Below are 27,652 nucleotides of genomic sequence, written 5' to 3'. Positions count from 1 at the left end.
GGAGGATGGCAGAGCTGAGCGTGGTAACATAACTGTTGCAACCTGATGGACCAGAACAATATATGACAGAAAACTGTGAGAACTGATGCGTATGATGGAGCACAGGGTGACAGAGGAATACTGGCACTGTGGTGAGACAGAAAAAAAACCATGATGGGACAATGGATTACTGTTATGGGCAGGCTAGTGTTTTTTAACCACTATAAAATGTGCTTAAAAAGTACAATGTGTTACTGCCACCATAAGTGAGATTAATCTTGTATGGAACAGAAGCAAATAGTTTTAGGCCTCTGAAACACTCCCTTAATTCAGACCTTTTCCTACCATGGCTACTAACTTAAGAAGTCCTAAGGAAAATATACTTCTAAGACACTAAGTTTCAAGGCATTATTCATTGGAAGCATCTGGAATACTGAACCCCCCCCCCCCAACCTACCAGTTAATCTGAATTGTTTTCCAACCTCTCTAACACACTTCTTTTCATATACAAGTCTATAAATGTAAGGAAGGTGTGGTAGTTTGAATAAAAATGGCCCCATAGGCTCATAGGGACTGGAACTACTCGGAGGTGTGGCCTTGTTAGAGTAGCTGTGTTGTTGTTGAGGAAATGTGTAACTGAGGTCAGGCTTTGAAGTCTAGCAGCTCAAGTGAGGCCTAGTATCTATTTCTTCCTTCTGCCTGTGGATCAAGATGTAGAACTCTCAGAATCTCTCCAGCACCATGTCTGCCTGCAATGTCACCACACTTCTAGCCATGACAATAATGGACTAATCCTCTGAACCATAAGCCACTCCTAATTAAATGTTTTCCTTTTTAAGAGTTGTCATGGTCATGGTGTCTCTTCACAGCAATAAAACCCTAAGCCAGAAGGCTTATTTGGAAGACAGAATGTGTTGCAGCTTCACAGTAACCTTTAATCGTATCCTAAACCTCATTTCAATCTCTCAGTCTAATGCTAACACTAAACAGCTAGCATTCCAAATGAAAACACTAATTCTAACCTTATTCCTAAATTACCCTAATTCTATCCTTAATCCTACTCTAACCACAGCCAATACTATCGCTACCCCAAACTCAACCAATACCCTCTGATCCCAATCCAAACCCTAATGATACATAACATAGCACCTCATATTCAACCACACTTAATATTACTCTTAACCATATACCAAACATTAATCCCTAATGCAAAATCTAAATGCAAATCTAAAACTTTAACCTCTAACCCCAGTACCCAACCTCTAGCCTTACCACCATTATTTACTATAACCCTTAACAGCAAAAATCCTCTAACCTTAAACTCAATTTCTACTCCTCTAATCCTAGCCCTGATCTTTAATCTGAACTCTATCCCTCTCTATACTCTGACCTACAAATAGAAGAAAATAGAACCTCCAAGTATCAATGTGACAGAAGCAAAATTTTATTTGGCCACTCTTCACACCCCGTGAATCAGCTTCTGGCTATATTGCTTCTCTTTATACACACATAGACACAAAATGACTGTAAGTTAAAACATTCTTAAAAATAAATCTATTTTTAAAATTCTTTAATAAACATAATTTTACTATTTATTAAAGATGAAAGCAAATTTTCATACTAATGAGATGAGAGGCTTATTTTTACATACAAATCTTACCTGAATGTGGCACTTGCCTTTAATCCTAGCAACTCAGGAGGCCAAGGCAGGTGAACCTCTGAATTCAAGGTCAGCCTGGTCTACATATTGAGTTCTAGGTCAGACCTACCTTGTCTCAAAAAAATCTTTGCTTAGTATTTTAGAATGCAAAATATAGAGAACCAAGTTGTCAAAAGTTGAGTCATGAATACTGAGTGTCCATTATATAAATTAGTACAAAATGTCAAAAGTACATTTAGAACCATTTTAGAAACTATTGTATAATCCCAAATCAAATAATTCTAAACTAAAATTCACTAAAAAACTTTATAAAATACATTTTGGTAAGTTAGAAAAGTTTAAAATCAAGCTTTCTAACACAATATATTCCAAGGTATACTAAATTCTTACTTGCACACTGATGAGTGTCTAAAAAAGTATCAATTTTTTTAATTTTGCAAGGTGAAAAAGTTTTAAACTAATCTTCTAAGGGAAATATTTTACAAACAATAAAATCTAAGTCTAAAATATTTATAAAGTTACTAGTAATAATCTTAGTGTACAGTAATATCCTTAACATTGACTAAACAATAACTCACAGACAAGCCAGAGCAACATCTAGTCCAGAAGACTCCACTTAAAATATGGGGCCTTCATTAAGTGTAGCACTTATCCTTATACCATTATCCTTTCACATATTTACACCAAATATTTTCAGTTTCCTAAATAAGTATTTACCTTTGCCTAAAATAAAAAACATACTGCCCATGTTTGGAGCAGTATGTAATATATTTGTGATAGTTGACATCATTTTAGAAGATCTAGACTCCCCTGAGAGATGAGCCTCAGGGTTTGCCTGTAAGGGGTTTAAACTGAGACAGGAAGACCCACTGTGAAGGAGGTGGCATTATTCCCTGGGTTTGGGTTCCAGACTGTGTAAGAGAGAAATCTAGGTGATCATGGCTACTCATTGCTGTTTCTTGACTACAGATGCAGTGTGGCAAGCTGTCACAAGCTACTCCTGCTCTAACTTCCGTGCCATGTCAAACTGTGACACAGCTTAACCTCTGAGCCAAAAGAAAAACCCTTCCTAGCTTCTTTTTGTTGAAACATTTTATCATAGCACCAGGAAAAGTAACAGAAGACACAATGATCTTCAGTTATAAAATTGTCCAACAAAGTATCACAAACTATCTCTAGTGTTGAATAATTAACAACTTTCATTTTAATGTATGCCTCTCTAAAAGAAATGGCAACTCATTCTCTTGGGATTCTTACTCTTTTAGTAAGAGGACTAGAAATTGAATTTACAGTCTCATGCTTGCCAGCTAAGTATTCTACCTAATTAGTAGCATACTCAGTACTCTTCAACTTTTGATTGCAAAATGGGGCTTACATTGCTTGGGTAGGTCCTGAGCTTGCAATTCTCCTCCACCAGGCACCTGAGTAACTATCACTACAGGGCTGCACCACTAGCCCTTCTACGATCACCAGTAATTGCAAATCGAACACAACATATTGCTAACCTTATAAGAATACACTAATAAAAAAAATCTGAGCATTATGTTAATTTGCATGAGGATTTCAAAATATATATGGTTTACTTCCAAGTCTTCTTCATGACTTTCAGTGTAGTTATGTTTTACAAACTTTACTTTCCAGACTATTTTCAATCCAACACTTATTTTTATGAGCTACCTCTATTTGCATTATTGTGTATTCAAGAGGATATATGAAAAATTAGGTATCCTCAAACTTTTGCTCGTCTTCTAATGGAACTGAACGTCTTTTGTTTTTGAGACAGGGTTTCTCTGTATAGCCCTAGTTGTCCTGTGCCTCGCTCTGCAGAGTAGGCTTGAGCAAGAGATCTGCCTACCTTTGCCTCCCTAGTGCTTTGATTAAAGGCATTCACCATGTTGGGCTTACAACTAAACATCTTCATTCACTGACTATTATTGATAGGTCTTTTTCAATAAGTCTATGATTAAAAACACCACCACCATTTGTTTTATACCACCAGAATTTCTTCCCATGAATTACTTTCAAACACTAGAAAGAAATTGGAAAGTCAAAAAATTTTTGCTCACTGTCCAGATTCATGGGCTTTTTCTCCAGCATGAGTTTTTCCATGTCTTTGAAGGGACCGGTGACATCTAAAGCCCTTACCACACTGTGTACATTCATATGGTTTTTCACGACTATGAGTTCTTTCATGTCTTTGAAGGGAACTGTGACACCTAAAGGTTTTATCACATTGTTTACACTCAAAGGGTTTTTCTCCTGTATGGATTCTTTCATGTACTTGAAGAGAAGGGAGCCGCCAGAAGGCTTTACCACAGTCCTTACATTCATAAGGTTTTTCCTCAGAATGAGTTCTTTCATGTAATCGAAGGGAGCTCTGAACTCTGAAGGCCTTACCACACTGTTTGCATTCATAGGGTTTTTCTCCAGTGTGTGTTCTTTCATGTCTTTGAAGAAATGATGGATAAATGAAGCTTTTACCGCATACCTTACATTCGTAGCGTTTCTCTGCAGAATGAGACCTTTCGTGCATTTGAAGTAAATATCGAGAAAGAAAGGACTTACCACACTGTTTACATTCACAGAGACTGGCTTCAGCTTTCTTTCTTTCCTGAATAAGATTACTAAGACTGAAAACTTTACCATGTTGCTTGCATCCATAGGGTTTTTCATAAGTGTGAGATAGTTCATGTACTTGAAGATTGCTGAGGGCTGTGAAGGCTTTACCACACTGTTTACATTCATGTGGTTTCTCTCCAGTATGGATTCTTTCATGTAGCTGAAGTGAAGTTGAACAACTGAGAATTTTATCACACTGCTTACATTTGTAAGCTTTTTCTTCAGTATGAGCCCCTTCATGTACTTGAAAATAACTGAATCTTCTGACAGTTTTATCAAATTGTTGACATGCATAGAGTTTTTCTCCAGTATGAGTTAGTTCATGTAACTGAAGAGTACCAGGACAACTGAGACTTTTACCACACTGTTTACATACATACTGTCTTTCTTCAGTGTGAGTTCTTTTATGTATGCGAGCATAAGTGAGACTCCTAAATGCTTTACCACACTGCTTGCATTCATAGAGTTTTTTAGCAGTGTGAGTTCTTAAATGCTTCTCAAGTAAACAGGGAAAAATGAAGGACTGACCACATTGTTTACATGCATATTTACATGGATAACATTTTTTTCTAGTGTGACTTTTTTTATGTCTTTCCAGGGAAGAGGAATAAAAAAAGGCTTTATTACATAGCTTACATTTATAGGGCTTTTCTCTAATATGAGATCTTTCATGCACTTGGAAGGCACTGCAATCTCTGAAGATTTTACTACATTGCTTACACTCAAAGGGCTTTTCCTCAGTGTGAGTTTTTTCATGCCTTTGAAGGAAAGGAGGACATAGAAAAGCTTTACTGCATATCTTACATATGTAAGATTCTTCTATAGTATGAGCCCTTGCATGCAATCGAAGGGAACTGTGGTTTCTGAAGGCTCTACCACACTGTTTACATTTATAGGGTTTTCCCCAAGTATGAGTTCTTTTGTGTCTTTGAAGAAAGGGGGAACAAAGAAAGGTTTCACTACATATCCTACATTTATATGGTTTCTCTCTAGTGTGAAATCTCTCATGTGTTTGAAGTAAATATGGATAAGTGAAGGACTTACCACATTGTTTACATGCATAAGGTTTTTTCCTACGATGAGTTATTTTATGTCTTTGAAGGGAACAGTGACTTCTGAAAGCTTTACCACACTGTTTACAATCATAGAAATTTTCTCCGGTGTGAGTTCTTTCATGTATTCGAAGGTAGCTTTGACATTTGAAAGCTTTATCACATTGTTTACATGCATAAAGTTTTTCTCCACTGTGAATCCTTTCATGAACTCGAAGGGAACTGGGAGAACAGAGGGTTTTCCCACATTGTTTACATTCGTAGGGGTTATCTTCCATATGAAAGTTTTCATGTAATTGAAGATAATTGTGACATCTGAAGGCCTTCCCACATTGTTTACATTCATAGGGTTTCCCTCCAATGTGAGTTAATTGGTGTAATAGAAATGAACTCTCATGTCTGAAGGATTTTCCACATTGTTCACATTCATAGGTTCTTCCTGCAGTATAAACTGTCTTATGACTTGGAAGGGAACTGGAAGAACTCAGAGCTTTACTGGATTGTTCACATTTATAACATTTATCTTTACTGTTGGTTCTTCCATCTACAGAAAGTGAACAGTGACAAACGAAGGCCATTCCACATTGTTTATAGGATTTTTCAACACTCTGACTTTGTTGCTCTATTCCACATGAACCTGGAAAATAAAAAGATTTTAAAAACATTTCATTTTCAAAAGGTATCATTAAATGTTCGTGAGTTCAACTTTTTCTTACGTTGTTTATACTTTATATCGCTTCTTACCATACTTGTGTTCAGATGGTTTGTCCCCTAAGTGAGACATGATGTGTTCATTAAAGGATGAATGGCCCGTGAAAACTTTTCCACACACACCACATTGAAATGGTTTTACTCCAGTAGAAATGTTAGTACTCCTACGGAAATTTGGTATCCAGGTAAAGGTTTCTTGAAACTGACCACCTTCTTTGTGCTCATAAATTGCATCTATCATGCAACTCCTGTAAAAAGTATAAACATGTTAGCAATGGCTGCTTCACTAATGATTGTGTGCTTACTATTAGGTGTTGTACTTAGATTATTAGTTAAAGTTAAGGAAACTGTGTGCTTTTGCCACCTGAACAGTCTCAAGCAAAAAGAACTAATGATTCTACAATATCTGCCCAAAGAGCTACTAACAAAACAGCCTCCACACAGGCTGGAGAGATGGCTCAGCAGTTAAGAGCAATGGTTGTTCTTCCAGGTCCTGAGTTCAATTTCCAGCATCCACATGGTGGCTCACAACACCTATCACTTTATTCCCATGGAATTCAATGCTGTCTTCTGGTATGTAGATGTACCTGCAGACCCACATACCCCTGTATGTGAAATATATAAGTAAATAAATCTTATATATATAAAAATCCCTAGTCATATGTGTTGTCCAAGTAAACTGTGTGTTCAAATAGATACACTGAAGTGTATTATTTTTGATGAAATCCTTCTAATAATAAATACATTGTAAACTTCTGACTTTTGTTTCCTTTTTTGAATTTTGTCACTTATTTTATATGCACAAGCATTTTGCCCATATGTATGACTGTACATCATACCCATGCATGGTGACTGCAGAGCCCAGATGAGAGCACTGGATGCCCTGGAAATGGAGATATAGATGGCTGTACGCCATCAGGTAGGTGTGGTGACTAGAAACCCCGTCCTCTGGAAGAATAGCCAGTGCCTTTAAAAACTGAGCCATCCCTCTAGCTCTCTTTGGTTTTCTGCTTGCAACTTTTCATAACATATTTAAGAGTTTCTCAGAGAAAACGTTCAGAAAATTACCTCAGGTATCTCCAAGAACGTTTGTACTGGTCTTCAATGTTCTGGTCTTCCCATTTGATGCCTAAAATCAAGATTTAAACACCACCACCCCCCCATCACAAATTATTAGAAATAACAGAAAAATCAGTTTCTTGGTTTGACATACATTGAACCCATTCCTGTTTATTAATTGATTTCTTCCCTTTCCAAATTACAGAACCAAGGAATTCTTGTTCAAAATAAATGGTGGCGCTCTTACCTATAGAAGTAAGGTTATTGCAGGTTTCCAGCATCACATCTCTGTACAGTTTCTTCTGAGAAGGATCCAGCAAAACCCATTCTTCCTGGCTGAACTCCACAGCCACATCCTCAAAGGCCAAAAACTCCTAAAACATCCCGAACATATACAGGAGAGAATAGATGAGACTAACAGATCTAGAGATTTTATACTCAATTGATAAGATGTCCATATAATTTTGTGGTATTCAGGAATTTATTCAATGAATTGAAAATTCTAATGCTAGCCCTAAGATTGAATATGAATGAATGAATGAAAATATATATATATATCTCAATCTCAACAGAGAGTTCTAAAACAGCCAGGACTATACAGTGAGACCCTGTCTCCATGGAAAGAAAAACTAAAAAGAAAGAAAGAAAAAACAAAGAGCACAGTAGGAATACTCATGACTGTGCCTGGGAGATAAATGTCCTGCTAGGCCACCCCATTTTTTTCTTTCCAGAGTGGATTTCTAGTACCTATAGTAACAGAATTCTGCTGAATGATATACATGGAAGAGCCAGCATTAGCAGTCAAGACGTTACTTTTACTTACACACTTCTATACACAAAGAGTGGGCTTTTTCTAGTATTGGGGAACCTAAGATTTTGGGAGACATCCCACTAACATAAGTGGTAACAGCAGTTCTCTTATTCTAAATGACTACGTAAACACGGCAATTTTCTGAACTGTTAGCTTTCTGAATATTCTATTTAAAGGTACGAAAAAATTCCCCACCATCCCCAATGATGTGGGCAATGAGTCTACCGAGTGTCTCTGGAAGACAACACTTCATACATATTGTCATTTGTTAAATGGGGAACTGATTACACCAAGAAAAAACATTTAGAAGCCTCCAAAGTAATTTATACCCTGCAGAATTTACCACAGCAAGAATGACTGATGATCCTAAAAACAACAACAAAACCAGTAAGTAAACAGAAATGAAAAATGAAACACCTAGAGGGTGTGTGTTTTTACAAAGAATGCAATGTTGTCATGAGTGTTGGCATGTGCTTATAGTCCCAGCTGCTTGGGAGACCAGAATATAAAATGATCACTTGCACTCAAGAGTTCAAAGCTAGGCTGTGCTCTATTGCAAGGCTTCCATCTCAGGAAGGAAGAAGGCAGTGAATAATAAGTAGGAGAGGGACAGTGTGATCAAATGTCATCTCTTCTGGATTACACCTTTATAAAGTCACATGAAATTAAAAAAACAAAACAAAAAAACCAAAAACAAAAAAACACCAGAACAGACTTATAACAGGAGAGAGGTCCAGAGGGCCAGGGGAAATGAATGGAACTTTTCAGCTATTGGGGGTCAGGGGTCAGGGAGAGTCTCTAGGAAGTCCCAGAGACCTGGGGTAGGAGAGGCTCTCAAAAGTCAAAGTGGATGACCTTTTGCAGAGATGCCTAACAGTAGGGACATGGAACCTGAAGAGGTCACCTCCTGTAGCAAGGCAGGACCCCCAGTGGAGAGATAAAGATACCAACATACCCACAAAACCTTTGACCCAAAATCAGTCCTGTCTAAAAGAAATGCAGGGACAAAGATGAAAGAGAGACTGAAAGAATGCCCAACCAGTAAGTGGTCCAATGTGAAACCAATCCCATGGGCAAGCACCAATCCCTGACATTATTAATGACACTCTGTCATGCTTACATACCTGTCCTCTGAGAGGCTCTACTCAACAGCTGAAGGAAACAGATTCATATACCCACAGGCAGACATGGACGGGGCCAGGAACTCTTATGGAAGAGTTGGAGGAAGGATTGAAAGCCCTGAATGGGATGGGGACCCCACAGGAGACCAAAAGGGTCAACTAACCTGGACCCCTAGGAGCTCTCAAGACTGTGCTATTAACCAAAGAATGTACAGATGGAATGAGGCCCTCAGTACATATGTAGCAGATGTGCAGCTCAGTCTCCATCTGGGTCTCCCAACAGCTAAAACAGAGGCTATCTCTAAAGCTGTAGCCTGACTGTGGTATCCATTCCCCAATAGGGCTGCCTTTTCTAGCCTCAGGGGGAGATATATGCCTCATCTGGCAGAGACTTGATGTGCCAGGGTAGGGGGATGCACAAAGAGGGGGGCTACCCTCTCAGAGAAGGGGAAGGAGGATGGGGGGGAGAGAGTCTGAGAAGAGAAGTTGGGGGCAGCATTTGGGATGTAAATAAATAAATTTACATTTAAAAACCACACTTCTCAGTAATTAATTTTTTAACTTTCTACTATGCTTAAAAATTGTCAGTCTTCTAAATAATAAAGTGGTTTGCCTACCACACAGCAAAGACTACTTTGTGGACAAAAACTACTTTGTGGACACAAAAATAAAAGCAAATCTCCACATTTTAGTGATTTAGTGGCACTTCATAAAAATGGCCAACTTTATTTAAAAAAAAAAACCTGCAAAATTTACTACTCCACAAAACAGGGTATTCACATATCTACCTTGATATCAGATATGAACCACATCATATGAGACCAAGTCATCCTTCACTCTCTTATCTATGCAACTCTCTCTCTGGACTTACTGCTTCCTTGAAGTATTTCAATAAACTTTGTGCCTGTCTTTGAGAATCCCTTTGACTGATTGTCATCGGCCTTCCAGGTGTTGTTTTGCCCAACATTTTGATGACTTGCCAAGTGACTCTCTTCTTACCTCTGGTGTTCACAGTGATCAGCTAAAGAAAGGTACCTGGTTTATGTGACTCTAAAGCTTCTGTCTCCTATCAGAGGATAGGTGAAGGAAGTCCTTTTGTGCCCTTGCAGAAAGATATACTTCACATTCAAAACAGATGGACAAAGGCCAAAGGAATTCTGTTGGTATCTGAAGGTCATGGGGGTGGGGTGGAGGACCACTAACTGTTATAGTCTACGGTTTTAAGGGACTTCATTTCTCCTATTCTCTAGACTCCTCTGCTCTCTACCTTTAAGTCTCCTATAACTCTTTCCCCTTATCCAGATACACTCTACTTTCACATACATGTTCACCCAGGAGTTTGACACAGAGAATTCAGAAAGCAAGTAAAAGCTACACTCTGACCTTCAGAAAATATTCCTCATGCTGGGTGTGATAGGGCATGCCTTCAATCTCAGTACTCAGGAGGTAGAATCAGGCCCATCTCTGAATCTGAGGGCAACCTGGTCAACATGGCAAGTTCTAGGCGACAACTAAATGGTGAGACACTTTCTCAAAAATAAAACAAACAAAAACAAAAAAAAAACAAACAAAAACCCCACAAATCTATATATTATCTGTGAGGTGGCTAGTGGGGACCTCGGCACTAGCCAGATACATGTCTCTTTCCCTATCTGAACTGTCCCAAATCTAACAATTGTGATCACTTTGCCCAAGAATCCCCTCTCCCTTCATTAAGGAATTCAAAGGTCTAAATTGTAGTCTTTTGACCTAATCTAGCCAATACATTTATATAATTTTATTTTTAAATTATTTGTGTGTTTGCCTGTATTTATGTCTGTGCACCATATGCATACCTGGTGCTCATAAAGACCATAACTGGCCACTAGATCTCCTTAGACTGGAGTCATAGACAATTATGAGCCTCCATATGGATGCTGGCAACAGAACCTGAGTCCTCTGGAAGAGTAGTCACTGTTCCTACCCAATGAACCCTCTCTGCAGTACCTATTTGTATCACTCTAACCACTTGCTATGTGCATACAAGACTAGATCGGTTCCACACTTCATCTTTAATAGGGATCTGAGCCAATGAGAGACATGGTCATAACCGGATAACAGAGAATCAGTATTCACAGCAAACCCAAATGGTCGTATCAGGACTCCCACATGGGAGACAATGGAGAAAGAACCCTTAGAATATGATTCCCTGTTTCTTAGAAAGAAAAAGGCTGCTAGCAATCCATTATCGATGCCATGTTATTGAACACAACAAAGGAACCTTCCAAGAACCCTGTTCTTTTTTCATTTTAATACAGGATGGCTGAAATCATGCACCAATACTTTAACCCAGCTAGAGGAAACCTACCCGTGTATTTTATAAAATCTCTTCAGATATTAGACAAAAGTTTCAAAAATCAGAACAGGGACCCCAAACTCCTTTCCTCCTACTTTCTAGATACAGCCTCTAAGATTATATTTAATAATTAAGAGAACTCAAGGGCTAGAAAAGCCAAACCAGGAGATTAAAGGGATTTGTGGCAACTTCCCATTCCCTGTGGATTTCAAGAAGTCTAAGCATTCATTCCATCTAAATGCATCCTATCCAGTCTAAGGGAATTAACTTATTGTTGGGACAAAGCAACCTCTCTGACTATCCCTGTGGTCAATCACAGTAATTCAGCTGTGAGAACACAAAGCAACCCAGCTATCATACACCTCCCATGAGACCAATCTAAATTGCAAACTGGAGGGCCACTGGAATCCACCTCCTACCATCTTGTATCTAAAAAGTCTCATGCTAGAGTCAAACATGTACTTCCCCCTTGAAGACATGGCCCTGGGGTTATTCAGGCTCAAGTTTCCTTGGTACTCCATGCATAAGCCTCAGCCTCAGATGATCCAATAAATGTCAAAGGCTATGACTATACTACATTCCTCCTGATTGCCTTTCTAATTTAACATCTGGGTCCTTAATCTTCTTCAACCTTTCTCCCTAGCATTACTAGTAAACTCCAACTAGCACACTGTAAACCTCTGTCAATGTGTGTGATAAACAGCTTTCATTCCTTTCTCGTTCTACCCAGCTGCCCAATTCCCTTCCTAAGTAGGACACTGCATCCAACCTCCAAGTCCATTTATGGCACGGCCATTTATCACATGTAAACCCCTCCCCTATAAAGGCCCAAGAATGTCTAGAGCCCCAAACATTCTCTCTTATCTCTACTATGCACCCCTACATCTTATAACAAGTTCCCCTTCAAGTGTGAGGCATCTCTAATCCCAGTTGCTAACAGCCACTTCTGTCACAATTGTCATTAAAGACTCTTAACAACTTTCTTCAAAGGCCCAATTAAAACCTAAAACTTAGAAGGGGTTACAACTTTTTGTTGACACATTTTTAACCATGACGGGGTTGTGTCTATGACTCATGTTGGCAGTAAGAGCCAGATGGATCCTAACGAACATCCCAAGACCTACGAGCCATTAAAAAAAAAAATAGGTCTCAATCCTTATACCGTAAAAAGAAATATATTCTTAATACCATCTAGCTTTATCATTTAGACTTTAAGGATTCTCTCTTTCTGTATTTGAATCTACCTAGGGTTAGTTCTTATTTGGCTTTAAATGGCAGGACCATTTAACCCAAATATTCAAGCACTCAACCTGGAGTGTCTTGCCTCAGGACATGTGGGACTCCTCCTACCTCTTTGCCATGAAAGAAAACCTTTCTTCCTTGAAGTTTTCACTCAGATATAACCTCTTTTAGTTGACTAATCTCTGTTTACTAACCTCTATTAACAAACCTCTCACTTCACATCAGAACACCACTGTCACTCATCAGACTAGTCTCACAGGGACATTTAGAGTTCCCTTTCTAAGGCACTAATCCCCCTACTAATGATTTGTTATCAGTAAACACAGGAGCCTTCCCAGACCCAAAAGATATTCTGTAAGATTTCCAACCACAAAAGAATTAAGAAATAACCTATGACCATGACTTATCTGTCTACAGTTAAAACTTTTTCACCCCAGAAACTCAAGAAGCCTACTCACGTGAACCTCTTGGAGATTTTTATTTCCTCTTCTAACGAGGCCAAAGTAAAACTCACACTCACACACCTGCAACTCCAAGTGGTTTTGTTTTCACCTTTCTGAGTTCTATAATTGCACAAGCCCTACCTTCTTATTCCCTTGATGTCATTTAGGAAATTTATCCTAAACCTGCTTCTTAAGCTTTAAATTATGCCACAACCAGGCTGGACAGATGGCTCAGCAATTAAGAGCACTGACTGTTCTTCCAGAGGACCTGAGTTCAATTCCCAGCAACCACATGGTGGCTCACAACCATCTATAATGGGATCTGATGCCCTCTTCTGGTTTGTCTGAAGACAGCTACAGTGTAATCATATAATAAATAAATAAATAAATAAATAAATAAATCTTTTTTAAAAATAGCACAACCAAGGATATCACCTACTTCAAGTTATGATACCCATGTGACTCCTTTACCAAGATCTCAGAGCCAACACCTACCATGCTTCCTATCTTTCTAGGTGCTACTGTCAAGCTCCTTACCTCTGTCTAAAAGTCATGTTAAGGTGCCACTTTTAGCCATTATGTCTTTTGCTAAAGATACAGATAAAAGGCTAAAAACATATATGATATTAATAAAGTTTGGAAGGATGACTCTTTTAGAGACGTAGAGCTAACTTTCCTAATTCTTGCTTATTGGTTATGACTGGTGTTATGGGTAGGGAGGCTTAACTTTTTGGTGCTTTTCAGAACACAGGCCATTTAGTTCCAGATGCTACTATCTCAGAGATATACACATTAACATAGCATGGATATGAGCATCAAGGTAACGTTCAGTGGTGAACCTTGCTATCCAACTTAATGAAGGATCTCACCACATGTAATTTATACATGCACTACACATCTGTTTTTTATGTGGGTTCCCGGGGTTAGAACTCAGGTCATCAGACTTAAGCAACATGGTTTTTACCCACTGAGCCATGTCATAAGTCCAAAATAAAGTCTGACCCAAAGTCTGGTTCCCTACTGGTAAGTACTCTATAAAATATTTTAATGTTTGGAATATTTGAAATAGTTCATTATCTTCTAATTTTAATTTTATTTCTGGCCAGTTTCACTCAATCCCATAGCTATAACCTCATGTAGCATTGGCCTTTGATGTCTAAAATACTTTAACTCTTATTTGTGACTAACGATTTTATTTAGTGTTGTTTTAGTATTACACTATGTTTTGGTTTGGGAAAGTAAATGTTTAATCAGTGGGATAACTTTAAGAGACAATTCAACAGAGCACCTCATTAGAGTCTCAATGAGGTGACAATCTAGATCAGGTTCGCATTTGGGTGTGCCTATGGAGAACTGTCTTGATTATATTAACTGAGGTAGGAAGATCTATCCACAGTAGGTGACACCATCCACTACCTAGGCAGAAGTTTCTGGACTACAGAACTGTAGAGAAGGGGGCTGAGCACAAGTAAGCATGGATATATTCATCCTCCCTCTGCTTAAAGTTCTTGTCCTGCTTTCCCCTTAATGGTCTGGAACCTGGAACTGCTAGCAGAATAAGCCTTTCATTCCTTAAAGTTGCTTTTATCAAGGTATTTTACCACAGCATCAGAAAGGAAACTAAGAATTTAGCAACAATCCTGGTAGTTTCCAAAAGTGGTTAAGCTCTTTCATGTCTTTCCTTAAATGAGTTAAATACCATTTAAAACAGACTGCCTATCTGTCACTAGTTTTGTCTAGGGCTCCTAATTTAGTAAGTTAAAAAGAAAAACAAACAAACAAACAAAAAAAAAAAAAACCCAGGCACAGTGGCACAGTGGCACATACCTGCAGAGGCAGGCAAATCTAAGTTCAAAGCCAGCATAGTCTACAGAGACCCTGTCTTAACACCCCACCACCACAAAACAAAACAACAACAACAACAAACAAACAAACAAACAAAAAAAGATTATTCAGTGTTCCCTATTAAACAAACCAAGACAAAGTAAATAGCCAGAATTAAACATAACACCAGCTAGAAGACCAAATGATAGTTTTTCTCAAACATTTACTACTTTGATTTCTTGATTCTCTTTCCTTTTCCCTTGAAAATCATAAATGTCTCTATGTTACCTAACTAGGGAAACTGTTTTAGATCAGATTTATATGGTGATACTGGGAGCAGCTCTGTGCTGTTATTTTCTACTGCTGTGTACCATCAGGCTTGTCCTGGATATTTATGGTAATGTAAGGAAGCTCAAGACACTAACTGATCAACCTTTCTGTGTCCTCCTCAGCCAATAAAGGTTCTTCGAACCCAGAAACCAGATATATTTTGAGGTATACTACAAACTTATTAAAAATCCTGAGGCTAGGGCTGGAGAGATGGTTCAGCGGTTAAAAGCACTGGCTGCTCTTTCAGAAGTCCCGAGTTCAATTCCCAGCATCTACATGGTGGCTCACAACCATCTGTGATGGAATTCGATGCTCTTTTCTGATGTGTTTGAAGAGAGTGGCAGTGTACTCACATACATAAAATAAAATTTAAAAAAAAAGAATCTGAGGCTAGAAAGAATGGCTGAGCGGTTAGGAGCACTAGCTGTTCTTCCACAGGACCCAGGTTCAATTCCTAATGTCCACATGGCAGCTCACAACTGTTTGTAACTCCATCTCCAGGGGATCTGACTCCCTCACATGAATGCATACAGGCAAAACACCAATGCAATTAAAGTAAAAATAAATAATAAAATCATTTTAAAATATAAATCCTGAGGTAGTCACCCTAACATTTCCACCCTGGAGAAAGGAGGAGGGGGAAACAGAGAGGGTGAAGGAGAAGGGGAGAGAGAGAAGGAGAAGGAGAGAGTGTCAGAGACAAACTCTTAATTTTGGCATCTTTATGATTAGGCTCTGAGAATCCCTAAACTAAAGGCAGCACATTAGAAAACATGGATATTAAATCAAAGTTTTAAGTAACACATAGTAAAGGAGGTCTCAAGAGAAATTAATTATTTCAACAGAATCAAAAGTACATCTTATAAAAATTTATGCCACAAAGCACAAGCCATATTTGGGAGAGATTTAAACAATAAATGCTTATACTATAAAGGAAAACAGCTGAAAAATAAATCATTCCATAACAGGAAGCTAGAGAAAGAAATCAAGCACAGGAAACTAAGAGTAAGAGAATAAAACTGTAACTGTAAACAGGCAATCAAGAGACAACCAATCACTCTAAAACTTGGCTTTTCAAAACCGTTTAGTTTCCAGCCATGTTTTTAAAGAGATTAGTGATCAAATTATAGAGGACAACCTACAGCCATACCACCCTGCGCACACCTGCTCTCATGCTCTGGCTGATCTGCGAAAATAAGCAGGATTGTGCCTGCTCAGTACTTGAATGAGAAAACTATATAGAGCAGAAACATTAAAAGAACCATAAAGGCATACTATGAACAACTCCAGACCACATATGGAGTAACTTAGAAGAAAATGAACAAATTATCTGAAACACAAAACAGAGAGAGTTGGCCAGTATGAATAGGACTATATGTGATAAAAAGAAAATAAATAAATAAAATCACTACCTCAAAAAAAAAAAAAAAAAAAAAAGACAAGATTAAAATTACTTCAATCATCAACTTTTTAACAATTCAGATATGGCACTAATTCAGTAAAACATCCTCTAAAAAGACAAACAAATCCTGATTCAAAATTTGAGGCAACATTACCATAACACCAAACAACAGTGGAGAAAAAAAACAACAACAATAATAACTAAAGAATGCCCAATGCAAAAACTTTCAACAACATTAGTAATCCAAATTTTCAATTGTATTTCTAAGATAACTGAAATGAAGCAGTGTGGTTACATATGCCTGTAATCCCAGCTTTTGGCTGAAACAGAACTGATTTGAGTTTGGAGCTAGCCTGGTCTGCAGAATAGAAGCCTCTCTGAAACCAAAGTACATAGCAAACCATGCTGGAATCATTGCAGATACAGAAAGTCAGTTCAAACTTCAAACTTCAAAATTCAGTCTGTGGCCAGAGCTCCATGGTAGAACACATGTCTAGCATTACGCAATAGTTGTTTTAATCTCCATCAATAAAAAACTTTAAAATGTAATCCACCAAATTGACAAGTTAAACAGCAAAAACACGTCATCATACAAAAAACAAACAAACAAAAAAAACTATACTGCCAGAAAAGGAAAAGTACTACTGACACTGTTAAACTGAAAAAAGTAAACTTGTCTTTGGCCTTAGAAAATCCAAAACTTTAGGAAACTAGGAACTGCAAGATTAATATACAAACTGTACATCAACAGAAGAACATTTGGATGTAAAATTAAAACCACCACACAGCTTATATAGCAAAGACATATTTGCATATTAATGTAACTAATGTCTGTAGACAAAAATTATACATCATAAAAACAATCAAAGAATATAGTTAAGTGGAGGGATTTTCATGATTTTGGAAAGAAGCTTCAAAATTATGACAGTTATCATTTTGATCTATAGGTTCAACACATCCCAATATAAGTCCTCACAATTCATGTAGAAAATAACAGAAAGTTGACCTAAACATTATCTGGCGAGAAATATTCGCAATTGGGTAGAATGCTTGACAACTACCACGAAGCTCTAGGTTCCTTCCCCAGAAAAACAAACACACACATATATACACTCTCTCTCTCTCTCTCTCTCTCTCTCTCTCTCTCTCTCTCTCTCTCTCTCTCTCTCTCTCACACACACACACACACACACACACACACACACGCACGCACACAAAAGGGGGCATATAGTCACACACCCTTAATCCCAGCACTCTGGAGGTGGATTTAGGTAGCGGGATCAGAAGTTCAAGGTCTTCCTCAGCTAAGAGAAAGTTTGAGGCCAACCTGGGAAACACGAGATCCTGTCTCAAAAAGAAAAAGAAAAAAGTTAACACAATACTGAAGCATCAACAGCACACTACCTGACTTTAAGACTTCCAATAAAACTTCAATAATCGAAGTAGTACAGTATTTCAAAAATAAATAACAACTTAAAAAGTCAGAAGAAAACCCAAAATAGTGATTTGACAAACCAGTAAAGCAAACACGCATATATAAACAAAATATTGGGTAGACTTTCGCAAAACTAACTTAAAACAGATCCTAAACATAGACAGGAAACGTAAAACTTCTAAAACTCGAAGAAACCATAGACTACCTTGACTTAGCAACTGGCCCTCCGGACAAAAAGAACATAGGCTCCGGGCGCTCGCACCGCTGCGACGTCACCAACCCCAGCGTCCCCAGCGCAGGGCGGAGCCTTTCGCTACCCCTTGCTCTCTGCGCAGAAGCGGCCGAGGGGCGGAGCTGCCCAGAGGCCGCCGGTCCAGGGCCTAGGTTGCTTCGCAGGATGTCGGCCCCGCCCCAGTCCTAAGGAGCACCCGTCACACCGGCTCCCGCGGCTCAGCCGCCGCCCCTCCCTCTCTGGGGACAGCGGCCCCTCGCTCACCATGGCGCAGCTTCCGAGCTCGCCCACGTTCTCCTCAAAGCTCCTGGTACCAGCCCTAAAAGCGGGGCCCACTCGTACCCCGGCCCGCCACGGAGAACCTACACATAACACTGCCAAAGAAACCCCGCCTCCCGGCCGTCTGCCGGAGATCCTGATTGGACTGCCCGCTTAATACTCTGATTGGCTAGCGAGGTCTGAGTGATAGAAGCAGCTCCCTTAGAAAGGGAGCTACACATACACATAAAAAGACAGGGACGGTGCGTTAAAGAACTTGCCCTTGTTTCTTGCACTCCTTGTCTTTCCTCCTGCTCACAGGGTCTCTAGTGTTAGCATAACACAATGTCCAACGAGTGATCTTTGCCTCAACTGAAAGGGTTGCGCACCCAAAGTCACCTTAGAACAGATCCTGAGGTCCTCTAAGGATCAACAATTTCAGTAAAGCACACCTAGGATTGCTCAACAATAGTAGCACATGCCACGCCTGGTATTGTATGCGACGCCTTTATCCTAGTACTGAAGAGGTAGGGCTAGGAGGGTCAGCAGCAGTTCAATATTAGCCTGGGTTACATAGGACTGTCAATAAATGACACCAGCCAAGAGGGAAAAAATGCAACAAAAAAAAAAAATGGAATTTAGAAAAAAAAATAGTAGAGATTAGATCAGCAGTCTGTGATAGGTGTAATCCAACAATAACAAACCCCTCAAAAGAAAGAAAGAAAGAAAGAAAGAAAGAAAGGAGCACTAATGATGTTTAAAACTCAAATGTTAAGTTTTTTAAAAAAGAATTTGTATTTTCTTTGTGTGTGTAGAGTAACAGATCCCCGGAAGCTACAGTTATAGGCTTTTTGAGTGCCAAGAACCAAACACCCCAGCATATGGAAGAATATCAGCCTCTGAATGATCTCTCCGAGCCCCTAATGTCAATTTTTTTTAAAGCTAAATATGATTGATAAATTGACGTATACAAGGAGACGAGACTCAACTAAATTCAGACATGAAAGGACAGCTAGGTATGGTGGTTTCGCCCTGTAATCCCAGCACTGGGATGCTGTATTGGGAAGACTGAAAGTTCAAGGAATCGTGGCTGGAGCCATAGCTCCGGGGGTTCAGAGAACTGATTACTCTTCCAGAGGACCAGGGTTCCATCCAACATGCAGCTCACAACTGTCTAACTCCAGTCCCAGGGGATTCAAACCCTTTTCCGGTGTCCAAGAACACCGCATGCGTGTGGTACACAGACATAAACAGGCAAAACACACATACACATAAAAGTAACAAAATAATAACAAAAAAATAAAAATAAAAAGAAAGTTCAAGACACAACCGGGCTACTTGAACGAGACTGGGTTCAAGGCCATCCTGGACAAATTCATGAGATCTTGTCTCTAAATTAAGACATGTTTTAAAAATTAAAAGGCTGGGGGACTGAAGATGGCTCCGGGGTTAAGAGCCCTTTTTATTTCAGAGGACCTGGGATCTCTTTCCAGCAGTCACATCTCTGTCCACAACCATTCATAACTCTAATTATGGGATCCTACACTCTTTTTACATCCCTGGCATCAGGTATGCATATGGTCCACAGATGAAATAAATACACCTAAAAATGTTTAAAACAGAACCCCCCCCCCCAAAAAAAAAAAAGATAGACTAAGCATAAAACTGTAATCCCAGAACTCAGGAAGGCAGGCAGATATTGAAGTTCTAGACAACCAGTGTTAGTATTCTGTCTAAACTCTACCTCCACAGTTACCTGGCAACAGCCAGGTATGCTCCTCCCCAGAGTTACCAGGCAATAGCCAGGTAGGCCTGGCCCACTATAAAAAGGGCTGCTTGCCCCCTCCTCTCTCTCTCTTACTCTCTTACTCTCTTAATCTCTTGCTCTCTTGCTCTCTGTCCCCTCACCCCTCCCCTTCCTTTCCCCCTCTCTCCACGTGGTCATGGCTGGCCTCTACTTCTCTGTTCCTCTACTTCTCTACTCTCTCTCTCCGCCTCTACTACCCTCCTGGCTCCCCTCCCCATTCCCTCAATAAACTCTATTCTATACTATACTGGTGTGGTGGTCCCTCAGGGGGAAGAGATGCCTCTGCATGGGCCTGCTGAGACATCCCCTTCCCCCATACCGATCCACACACCCACAAAACATATTCTTTTTATCTCTTTATCTTCTTATAAACACTTCAGCCAGATCTACAGAACAAGTTCCAAGACAGAAAGAGAAACCTCAGCTTAAACAAGGCAAAAAAAAAAAAAAAAAAAGAAAGAAAGAAAAGGCTTAGTCATAGAACACTTATTTAGCATGTGAGAAACCCTAGGTTGACTCTCCATTGTCCCACTACAACAAAAATGAAAGAGGTATTATCACCAATTACAGAAGCAGAGTGGACTAGAAGACAATACGAGAGCACATTGAATAACCTAGATGTGATCGACAGACTTCTACCATAGCTCAATCAAGAAAAATTAGAAAATCTGGTTAGAAAACATACCCAATGAAATGATAGAATCCATCATCTCCTATAACTAACTATTAGTAAAAACTTATCACAAGCTATTACAAACAACTGAAAGATAAGTACCTTTCAATTCATTCCAAAAGCACCATCTGGCTTAAAGCCAGACAATGGCATTATGGGAAAAGAAAGCTACAGAGAATTGCCCCTGAAGAATTCCATGTATAAATCTTTAACAAAATACTAACAAAGGAATGCTCAACATGTAAAACAATTATAAATGAAGTCTTTATTTCCAGCACGTAACAATGGCTTATAATAAAGGCATTTGCTGTGCTATACAGTGTTGGTCCAGGGAAGAACACTTTATGGGATGGACTCTACTGATATACAGTAATAATAAATCTTGCTTTCATTATACAAATGGGCACAGGCACTCTGTTTGAAATGAGAAGTGTTGGGGTACATTAGGACACATATATACTCAGTTCTTGAGTTAGGGAGGCTGAGCCAGAAGGATCAAAAGTTCCAGGTGACTCTGGGCCACAGAGTGAGAGGCCCTATCTCAAGGAAGCAAAGGCATAAAAACATTGTTGGGCACAAAGGTCTTTTGGCCCACAGATCACTAGGGAAACCAGGAATGTTAAACATGCAGAGATGTCTCATCAGTGGAGGAGGCAAAATAAAATACCTACATCCCACCCAGAAAGCTGAGAGTGGAGGTTGTTAATGATCTTTTTACTTTCTGTGGAGGCAGACCTCACCTAAAATGTTTGTAAGATGGAATCAAACTGAAGCCATTTTGAATAAAACTTCCATTGTGAATGGGGGTCAAATAAAGCTTAAGTTCCCAAGACCTCCCTAGGTAACTGACATCCTGTTTGGCAGAAAGAGACATGTACCTGGTTAACTGACATCCTGGCTCGCAAGTTTAAACAAATGCTGATGTTGTACCAAGAAGCATTCCTGACCCCAAAAGACCACCAAGGAGCCAATTCTGATGTAATCTCATTAGGGTCTCTTCATTATAAGCTCTAGCTTGGGCTCCCTACCAACCCAGACAGCAAGATGGGAAGGTGGAAACCACAGCCTGCTTTCAGGCAAGCATTTATAGAGGCAAGCAAACAAGCAGGGAAAGGGTTTCTAGTCTGACACATTTGATTAGGGGGCCATTATGGCCTTTAAAATAATTGGCTGGTGCTGGGAGCCAAACCATAACTTCTGCTTTTCTCCTGATTGGCAGTTGTTAGGAGGTGAAGTGCCAGAGGCAGGCCTGTAACCTGGAGGTGTAGGTTTGTTGGGGAGCAACCCGGAAACTGGTGCTAGGTACCAGTTTGTTAGTTAACTTGAGTTCAATCTTAGGTCAGGTTCTCTAAGATGGACTCTGAATCCAAAAGACCTGGTCTCTCACTAGACAAGTCAACCTGTCACAGTTGAATAACTCAACCAATTGGAACAGGATAAGTATACCACAAAGACATGTTCCCTTTTTTTTTTATTTATTTTATATTTTATTTACATTTAAGATGCCATCCCCTTTCCCCATTTCCCCTCCCTAGAAAACCCCTGTCCCATACCCCCCTTTCCTTTTTGCTGTTATACAATTTTTTTAAATGTTAATCAAAGGATTTATAAGTTTGGTAATGCTCAATCAGAATCGTAACCCAATACCCAACCTAGATATAAAAACTATCTTTGACTGGTGGAGACATGTGAACATCTGCCTCCATGCCCCCTCTCTCTTTCTCTCTCTCATCACCTAGCTTCTCCTCTCCTTCATCTTCTCTCCTTACTCCACCTCTTCCTCTCAGTACTCCTTCCCCCTTAGCTCCTCCTACATATCACTCTTCCTGTTAAAGTAAAACTTTTCTCTCAAAATACAATTAGAGCATACTTATTCCTAATTGTACCAATGAGGTACAAGATAGTCCTAATACCCAGTCCATCATTTTGTTGACTAACCAGAACCTCTGTCATCTCTTCTAACTAAAACACTTACTTTTGATCCTGGCTTTTTTTTTTTTTTCTTTTTGGCTTTAATTAATGTCAGCTGAAAACCATCTACTCAGATCTTTTCTCTCAAAGTAAATAGCCAGGATTGGCTATGAGACTATAGGTCTTCAACCCTGCAAAGACATGTTCCTAAGGAAGATGACTATCCCTAAATCCGGATTGGTGGGAATATGTAACTGTGACTTGGCACAGATGTTTGTGGATTTTTGTAGTGTGATTTTAATCCAGCAACTTGGCTACTCTGGCTGGAATATAGACACACCCTTAGTATACATCTTTAATCTCAAACAACGAAGGTAAAATTAGTTGGAAGAAGGAAGTAGGGAGTTTGTAAGTTTAGTGTAGGTCAGCAGAGTCAGTGAAAGCCAGAGAATGAGGCGGAGCCAGATTAGAACATAGTGCCAGATTTAATATGAGGCCAAGCAGAGCAATTCAGTCAGAACTGAGAGAAGCACTTTGAGTCAGTCAACTTGGAGAGGAGATTAAGCCAGAACAGCTGACTTGAACCAGCCAGTGAAAGTTCAGAAAGAACTAGAAAGGGTGAGTTTATTCAGCAGTAAGTCTCAGAGGCTGAAAACATTCTAGGCCCAGATAAGATTGTACAGAGGCCAGAAGCTTCCAGGACTAGGCCTAGGTTAGCAGATTTCAGGCTAAAAAAAACTCTGTGGTATTCTGTCTCATGGTCACAGTTCAGACCCCAGTCTGTTCTGTGCCCCTGATCAACCAGTAGCAACCAGAGTACAATAAATTTTTCTCATCTGCTTAAATACTAAGACAAATGTTCAGAGATTTAGTCAGTTCCCGGGTCTGTACTGCTGTCCCTGCCTGATCAGTTTTTGCTGCCTAACTCAAATAAAGATATTGCTTTGCTAGACTCTTGTGACTACTTGGGTAGCTTTGTTTTGTTGTTGCTGTTTTTGACCCTAGCATTTTACCAGACTCTCCTTCCCTAGACATATATCTTTAGCTCCCGTTATCAGACCCCATCCTCAGGGGAGCTGTCACATGTACTTTATGACCTGCTGACCTCTATGCTAGCTCAGTCAGAGACCACACTAGATTCTAGGTCTTTTAGCTATAGAGTCTATCTTCATAGTCACATGTACTTTGTAAAGGCATTTCTAAGCTTTAGTGTCGCATGGAAACCTGGAATAGAACGATTGCTGCTTGGTAACTTCCCCAAATTCTATTGTTTGATATTCTATTATTATTTGTTATGGTGTGTATATGCTTGGCCCAGGCACTATTAGAAGGTGTGGTCCTGTTGAAGTAGGCGTGTCACTGCAGACGTGGGCTTTAAGACCCTCATCCTAGCTGCCTGGAAGCCAGTATTCTGCTAACAGCCTTCAGATGAAGATGTAGAACTCTCAGCTCCTCCTGCACCATGCCTGCCTGGATGCTGCCATGCTCCTGCCTTGATGAGAATGGACTGAACCTCTGAACCTGTAAGTCAGCCCCAATTAAATGTTGTCCTTATAAGAGTTGCCTTGGTCATGGTGTCTGTTCACAGCAGTAAAACCCTAATTAAGACACTACTCTGTAATTATAACCACCTGGCATCAGACTCCCTGAAATTTGATCCAGGCTGACAAAGTCAATTTGAATTGAGTTTTCATCCTCATCTCTTCACGAAGTTAGCTTTCCTGCAGCGACCTCCTCAAATGGTAACATGACATTATGAATGTACTGAATGGTTACTCACTTATATCCTTAAAAATGTTGAAATAGTAAATCAAGGTATGCGTATATTACCATAAAATGCTTCAAAACTAAAACAGAAATCAGCAGGAATATAATGTGATTGTCTTAGATTCTTAAAAAAGTAAAACCAGATGAGTAAGAACAAACTGCTGAAAGTTCTATTAACAGAAACTAACAAAAACAAAAGACCCAGAGAAATGAACAGAACATCAATGAGCTGTATAAGAAGGGCAAGTGGGAACTGGATTTCTTGAAAGGCAGTAAAGATAGAAAAACAACTAAATAATGTTGCTGAATTTTTCAAATTAAGTTGAAAGTATAAACTCGGTGATCTTAATCTCTGTCTGTCTATCTATCTATCTATCTACTATCTATCTATCATCTATCTAGCTATCATCTATCTAGCTATCGGTCTATATCTTGCTTGCTCGGATGCGCTTGAAGACCATTAAAGAAAAAAAAAAAAACTATACCAAAGCCCTCTACCATCAATTTATCTTAAAGCAAAGGAAAAGAGAACTTTAGACAGAGAAGGAGAATAAATGGAGGCTCCTACTTCAGAGGCATGAAATGCAACTGTGAACATACTTATTAAAAACAATCTGGGCTGGAGAGATGGCTCAGCAATTAAGAGCATTTGATGCTTTCCCAAAGGACATTGGTTGAGTTCCCAGCACCCACATGGCAGCTGACAACCTTCTGTAACTTCAGCTCTAGGTGATCCAGTGCCCTCCTTTGACCTTCTCAGTCACAAGATGTATACATGGGTGCAGGAAAAATACTCATACACCTAAAGTAAATCTAGAAATACAAATCAGAAGATAGTGGAACATAATCTTTACAGATCTGAAAGAACAAAAATATTAACTGAGAATTCAACTCCCATGAAGAAAAAAATTAAGATTTTATTCAGACAGTGTATAAGCCAGGATTCTTTAAAGGGATATAAAACTAACAGGATGAAGATATATGCATGTATAAAGGGAATTTGTTAGAGTGGTTTATAGGGTGTAATCAATCTGGCTACTCCAACAATCTCCCAAAGAAATGGCCAAGAATCTGGTGGTTATTCAGTCCACAAGGCTGGATGTCTCAGCTGGTCTTGAGTCTACATTGGAATTCCAGAGTGACTGGAAGTTAACACTCTTATGTGTTCCTGATAGGCAGGCAGTGTTTTAAGAGCACGTCACATGGCTGGGTGTGCTACTACACACCTTTAATTCAACTCCAACTCTACCTCAGGAAGAGACAGAAGGATCTCTCTGAGTTCAAGGTTCCAGGGAGGTAAGAGCACCCCTTACCACCAAATAAATAAATAAATTATATATATATATATATATATATATATATATATATATATATAATTATATATATATATAATTATATATAATATATAATATTATATATATATATATAATATATATAATAATATATATATTAGAATGGACTGATATAGGTAGAATGTGGATCTGGGAAGAGAGAGGTGAAGGGGATGAATCAAAATATAATGTATAAAATTCTCAAAGAATAAAAACAGTAAAAGTCAGACAGAGCGTTACAGAACATTCCTGAGAAGTTTCCACTACTCCACCATCAAGGTAAACCTTGATGAACTATTTCACTGTCTAGACACTGAGTTTTGCCCACATTTTAAAAACCCATAATGCACTGCAGAATACCAAATATCTGATCTCCAAGGCCTTGACAACAATCTCAGAATTTAGAGGCATGGGGGAACCTGAGGGAAACTGATTTTTTAAAAAAAGAAAAGTGATTTTTCTCAGTAGTTGTTAAAGTCTGGAGAAGTTTCCTCCTTTTCCCCTTCTCAACCCTTTCCCAGGCAGCCACAGAGTAAAAGTCTGAGTAAGAAAATGAGTCACACTTTGGAAAAGAGAATTCCCACTGGAGAGCACACATATTCTACAGAAACACAGAAAACCTGATATCCTGAGAGAAGCCACTTATTGCTTATATCAAATAGGTCGTCAATCCCAAACTGTCTCACTGTTGAAGGCAAAACTACTCACTGTGAAGTACACGTTTGCAGAGCTGTGGCCACCACCCTCTATCTTTGTGCAGAGCCTGACACAGGCGGCAACTACACAAAGGGCAGAGAACTTGGTCAGCAATTTCTCCACGCCCCGCCACACAATCAATCCTCTTCTTCACTGAACCTACGACACTTTCTGAGGTTCAGGCCAGGAAAGTGGCCAACCTGGCCAGGAAGAGACAAGAGATTGCTAAAACTGGGGACGGATAGGGACAGCATAGTTCTAAGGAAAGGAGCTTCGAAGATCATCTTAACTGGAAATCTTTCAGAAGAGACCCCTCAGGGACAGGAAAAGACGCCAGGGGACCCAAGGGGTAAGGAGACAAGAGAGAAAGGGAGGAGTCCGAGTGAACAGCAGAAGGAGCTGCGGGAGTCTAGATCGCAGTGTCCCCGCGCCAAAGATACTGTCACCCGGATCCGTCCCAAGGCTACACTACGCGCAGTCGCAGACAAGGACGCCAGCAGGGACCTGGCAGCTCGCAGGACTAGCAACCCAGTCTCCGTGCTCCTCACCGAATGCGCGGGGGCTCCTCCACTTGCCAAGCTTACAATCCCTGCCTGGGAACGGCACTACGCACTTGGGCACAGGGTGGAGCCGAGGAGAGTAAGGAAGATTCCGGAGTAGGAGGACTTTCCTCCGGAGCCTAGGTGTTATCACTGGCTCTCCAACCAGGTCCCAGAGGGTTTCAATTCTCTCGGCAGCCACTAGGAGGCTCCTAAAGTGAGCGGGAAGACTCCAAACTGAGTCCTGCATGAGTGCAAGCCACTTTTCTGTGCACCTTGTTTAATCCTCTTAAACCTGCCTCAACCTTCCAAGTAATTACAGGACTGTGTCACCCTGCCTGGCTTGGGAGGCTTTATTTTCAACTTTAATAGATCTCTAGAATGGAGGGATAAAACGAGTGGCTACACATACCTA

At 39.6% G+C, this 27,652-nt stretch overlaps 1 protein-coding gene across 7 annotated transcripts; it reads right to left on the bottom strand.

Moving 5' to 3' along the window:
• Positions 1-1,401: 1,401 nt before the first annotated feature.
• On the bottom strand, positions 1,402-27,375 carry LOC117715569 (uncharacterized). Of its 7 annotated transcripts, none has more exons than XM_076932506.1 (6): positions 18,520-18,662; positions 17,828-17,936; positions 7,328-7,454; positions 7,090-7,150; positions 6,055-6,269; positions 1,402-5,947 (listed from the first exon to the last, which is right to left on the bottom strand). In XM_076932506.1, the coding sequence occupies exons 3-6, from the start codon at positions 7,359-7,361 to the stop codon at positions 3,702-3,704; spliced, it is 2,556 nt and encodes an 851-aa protein (XP_076788621.1). In that variant the 5' UTR covers positions 7,362-7,454; positions 17,828-17,936; positions 18,520-18,662; the 3' UTR covers positions 1,402-3,701. The 7 variants fall into 7 exon arrangements, with proteins under 7 accessions (XP_076788621.1, XP_076788649.1, XP_034368330.1 ...); XM_076932534.1 differs by having other exon boundaries at positions 17,828-17,932; positions 18,520-18,626; XM_034512439.3 differs by lacking the exon at positions 18,520-18,662 and adding an exon at positions 18,229-18,347 and having other exon boundaries at positions 17,828-17,932.
• Positions 27,376-27,652: the final 277 nt, after the last annotated feature.

Source organism: Arvicanthis niloticus, chromosome 1 (genome assembly GCF_011762505.2).
Source record: "Arvicanthis niloticus isolate mArvNil1 chromosome 1, mArvNil1.pat.X, whole genome shotgun sequence".
NCBI lineage: Eukaryota > Metazoa > Chordata > Mammalia > Rodentia > Muridae > Arvicanthis > Arvicanthis niloticus.
The sequence above is the reverse complement of the archived record's forward strand: the minus strand, read 5'-3'. Positions and strand labels throughout refer to the sequence as shown.

What these genes read in the sequence shown, in the direction of transcription:
- LOC117715569 (XM_076932534.1), bottom strand. An exon ending in CCAGAGTGCTGGGATTAAGG is followed by an intron (nt 7,455 to 17,827) that starts GTGTGTGACTAT and finishes GGGATGTTTTAG; the next exon opens with GAGTTTTTGGCCTTTGAGGA. An exon ending in CGTTCTTGGAGATACCTGAG is followed by an intron (nt 6,270 to 7,089) that starts GTAATTTTCTGA and finishes TACTTTTTACAG; the next exon opens with GAGTTGCATGATAGATGCAA.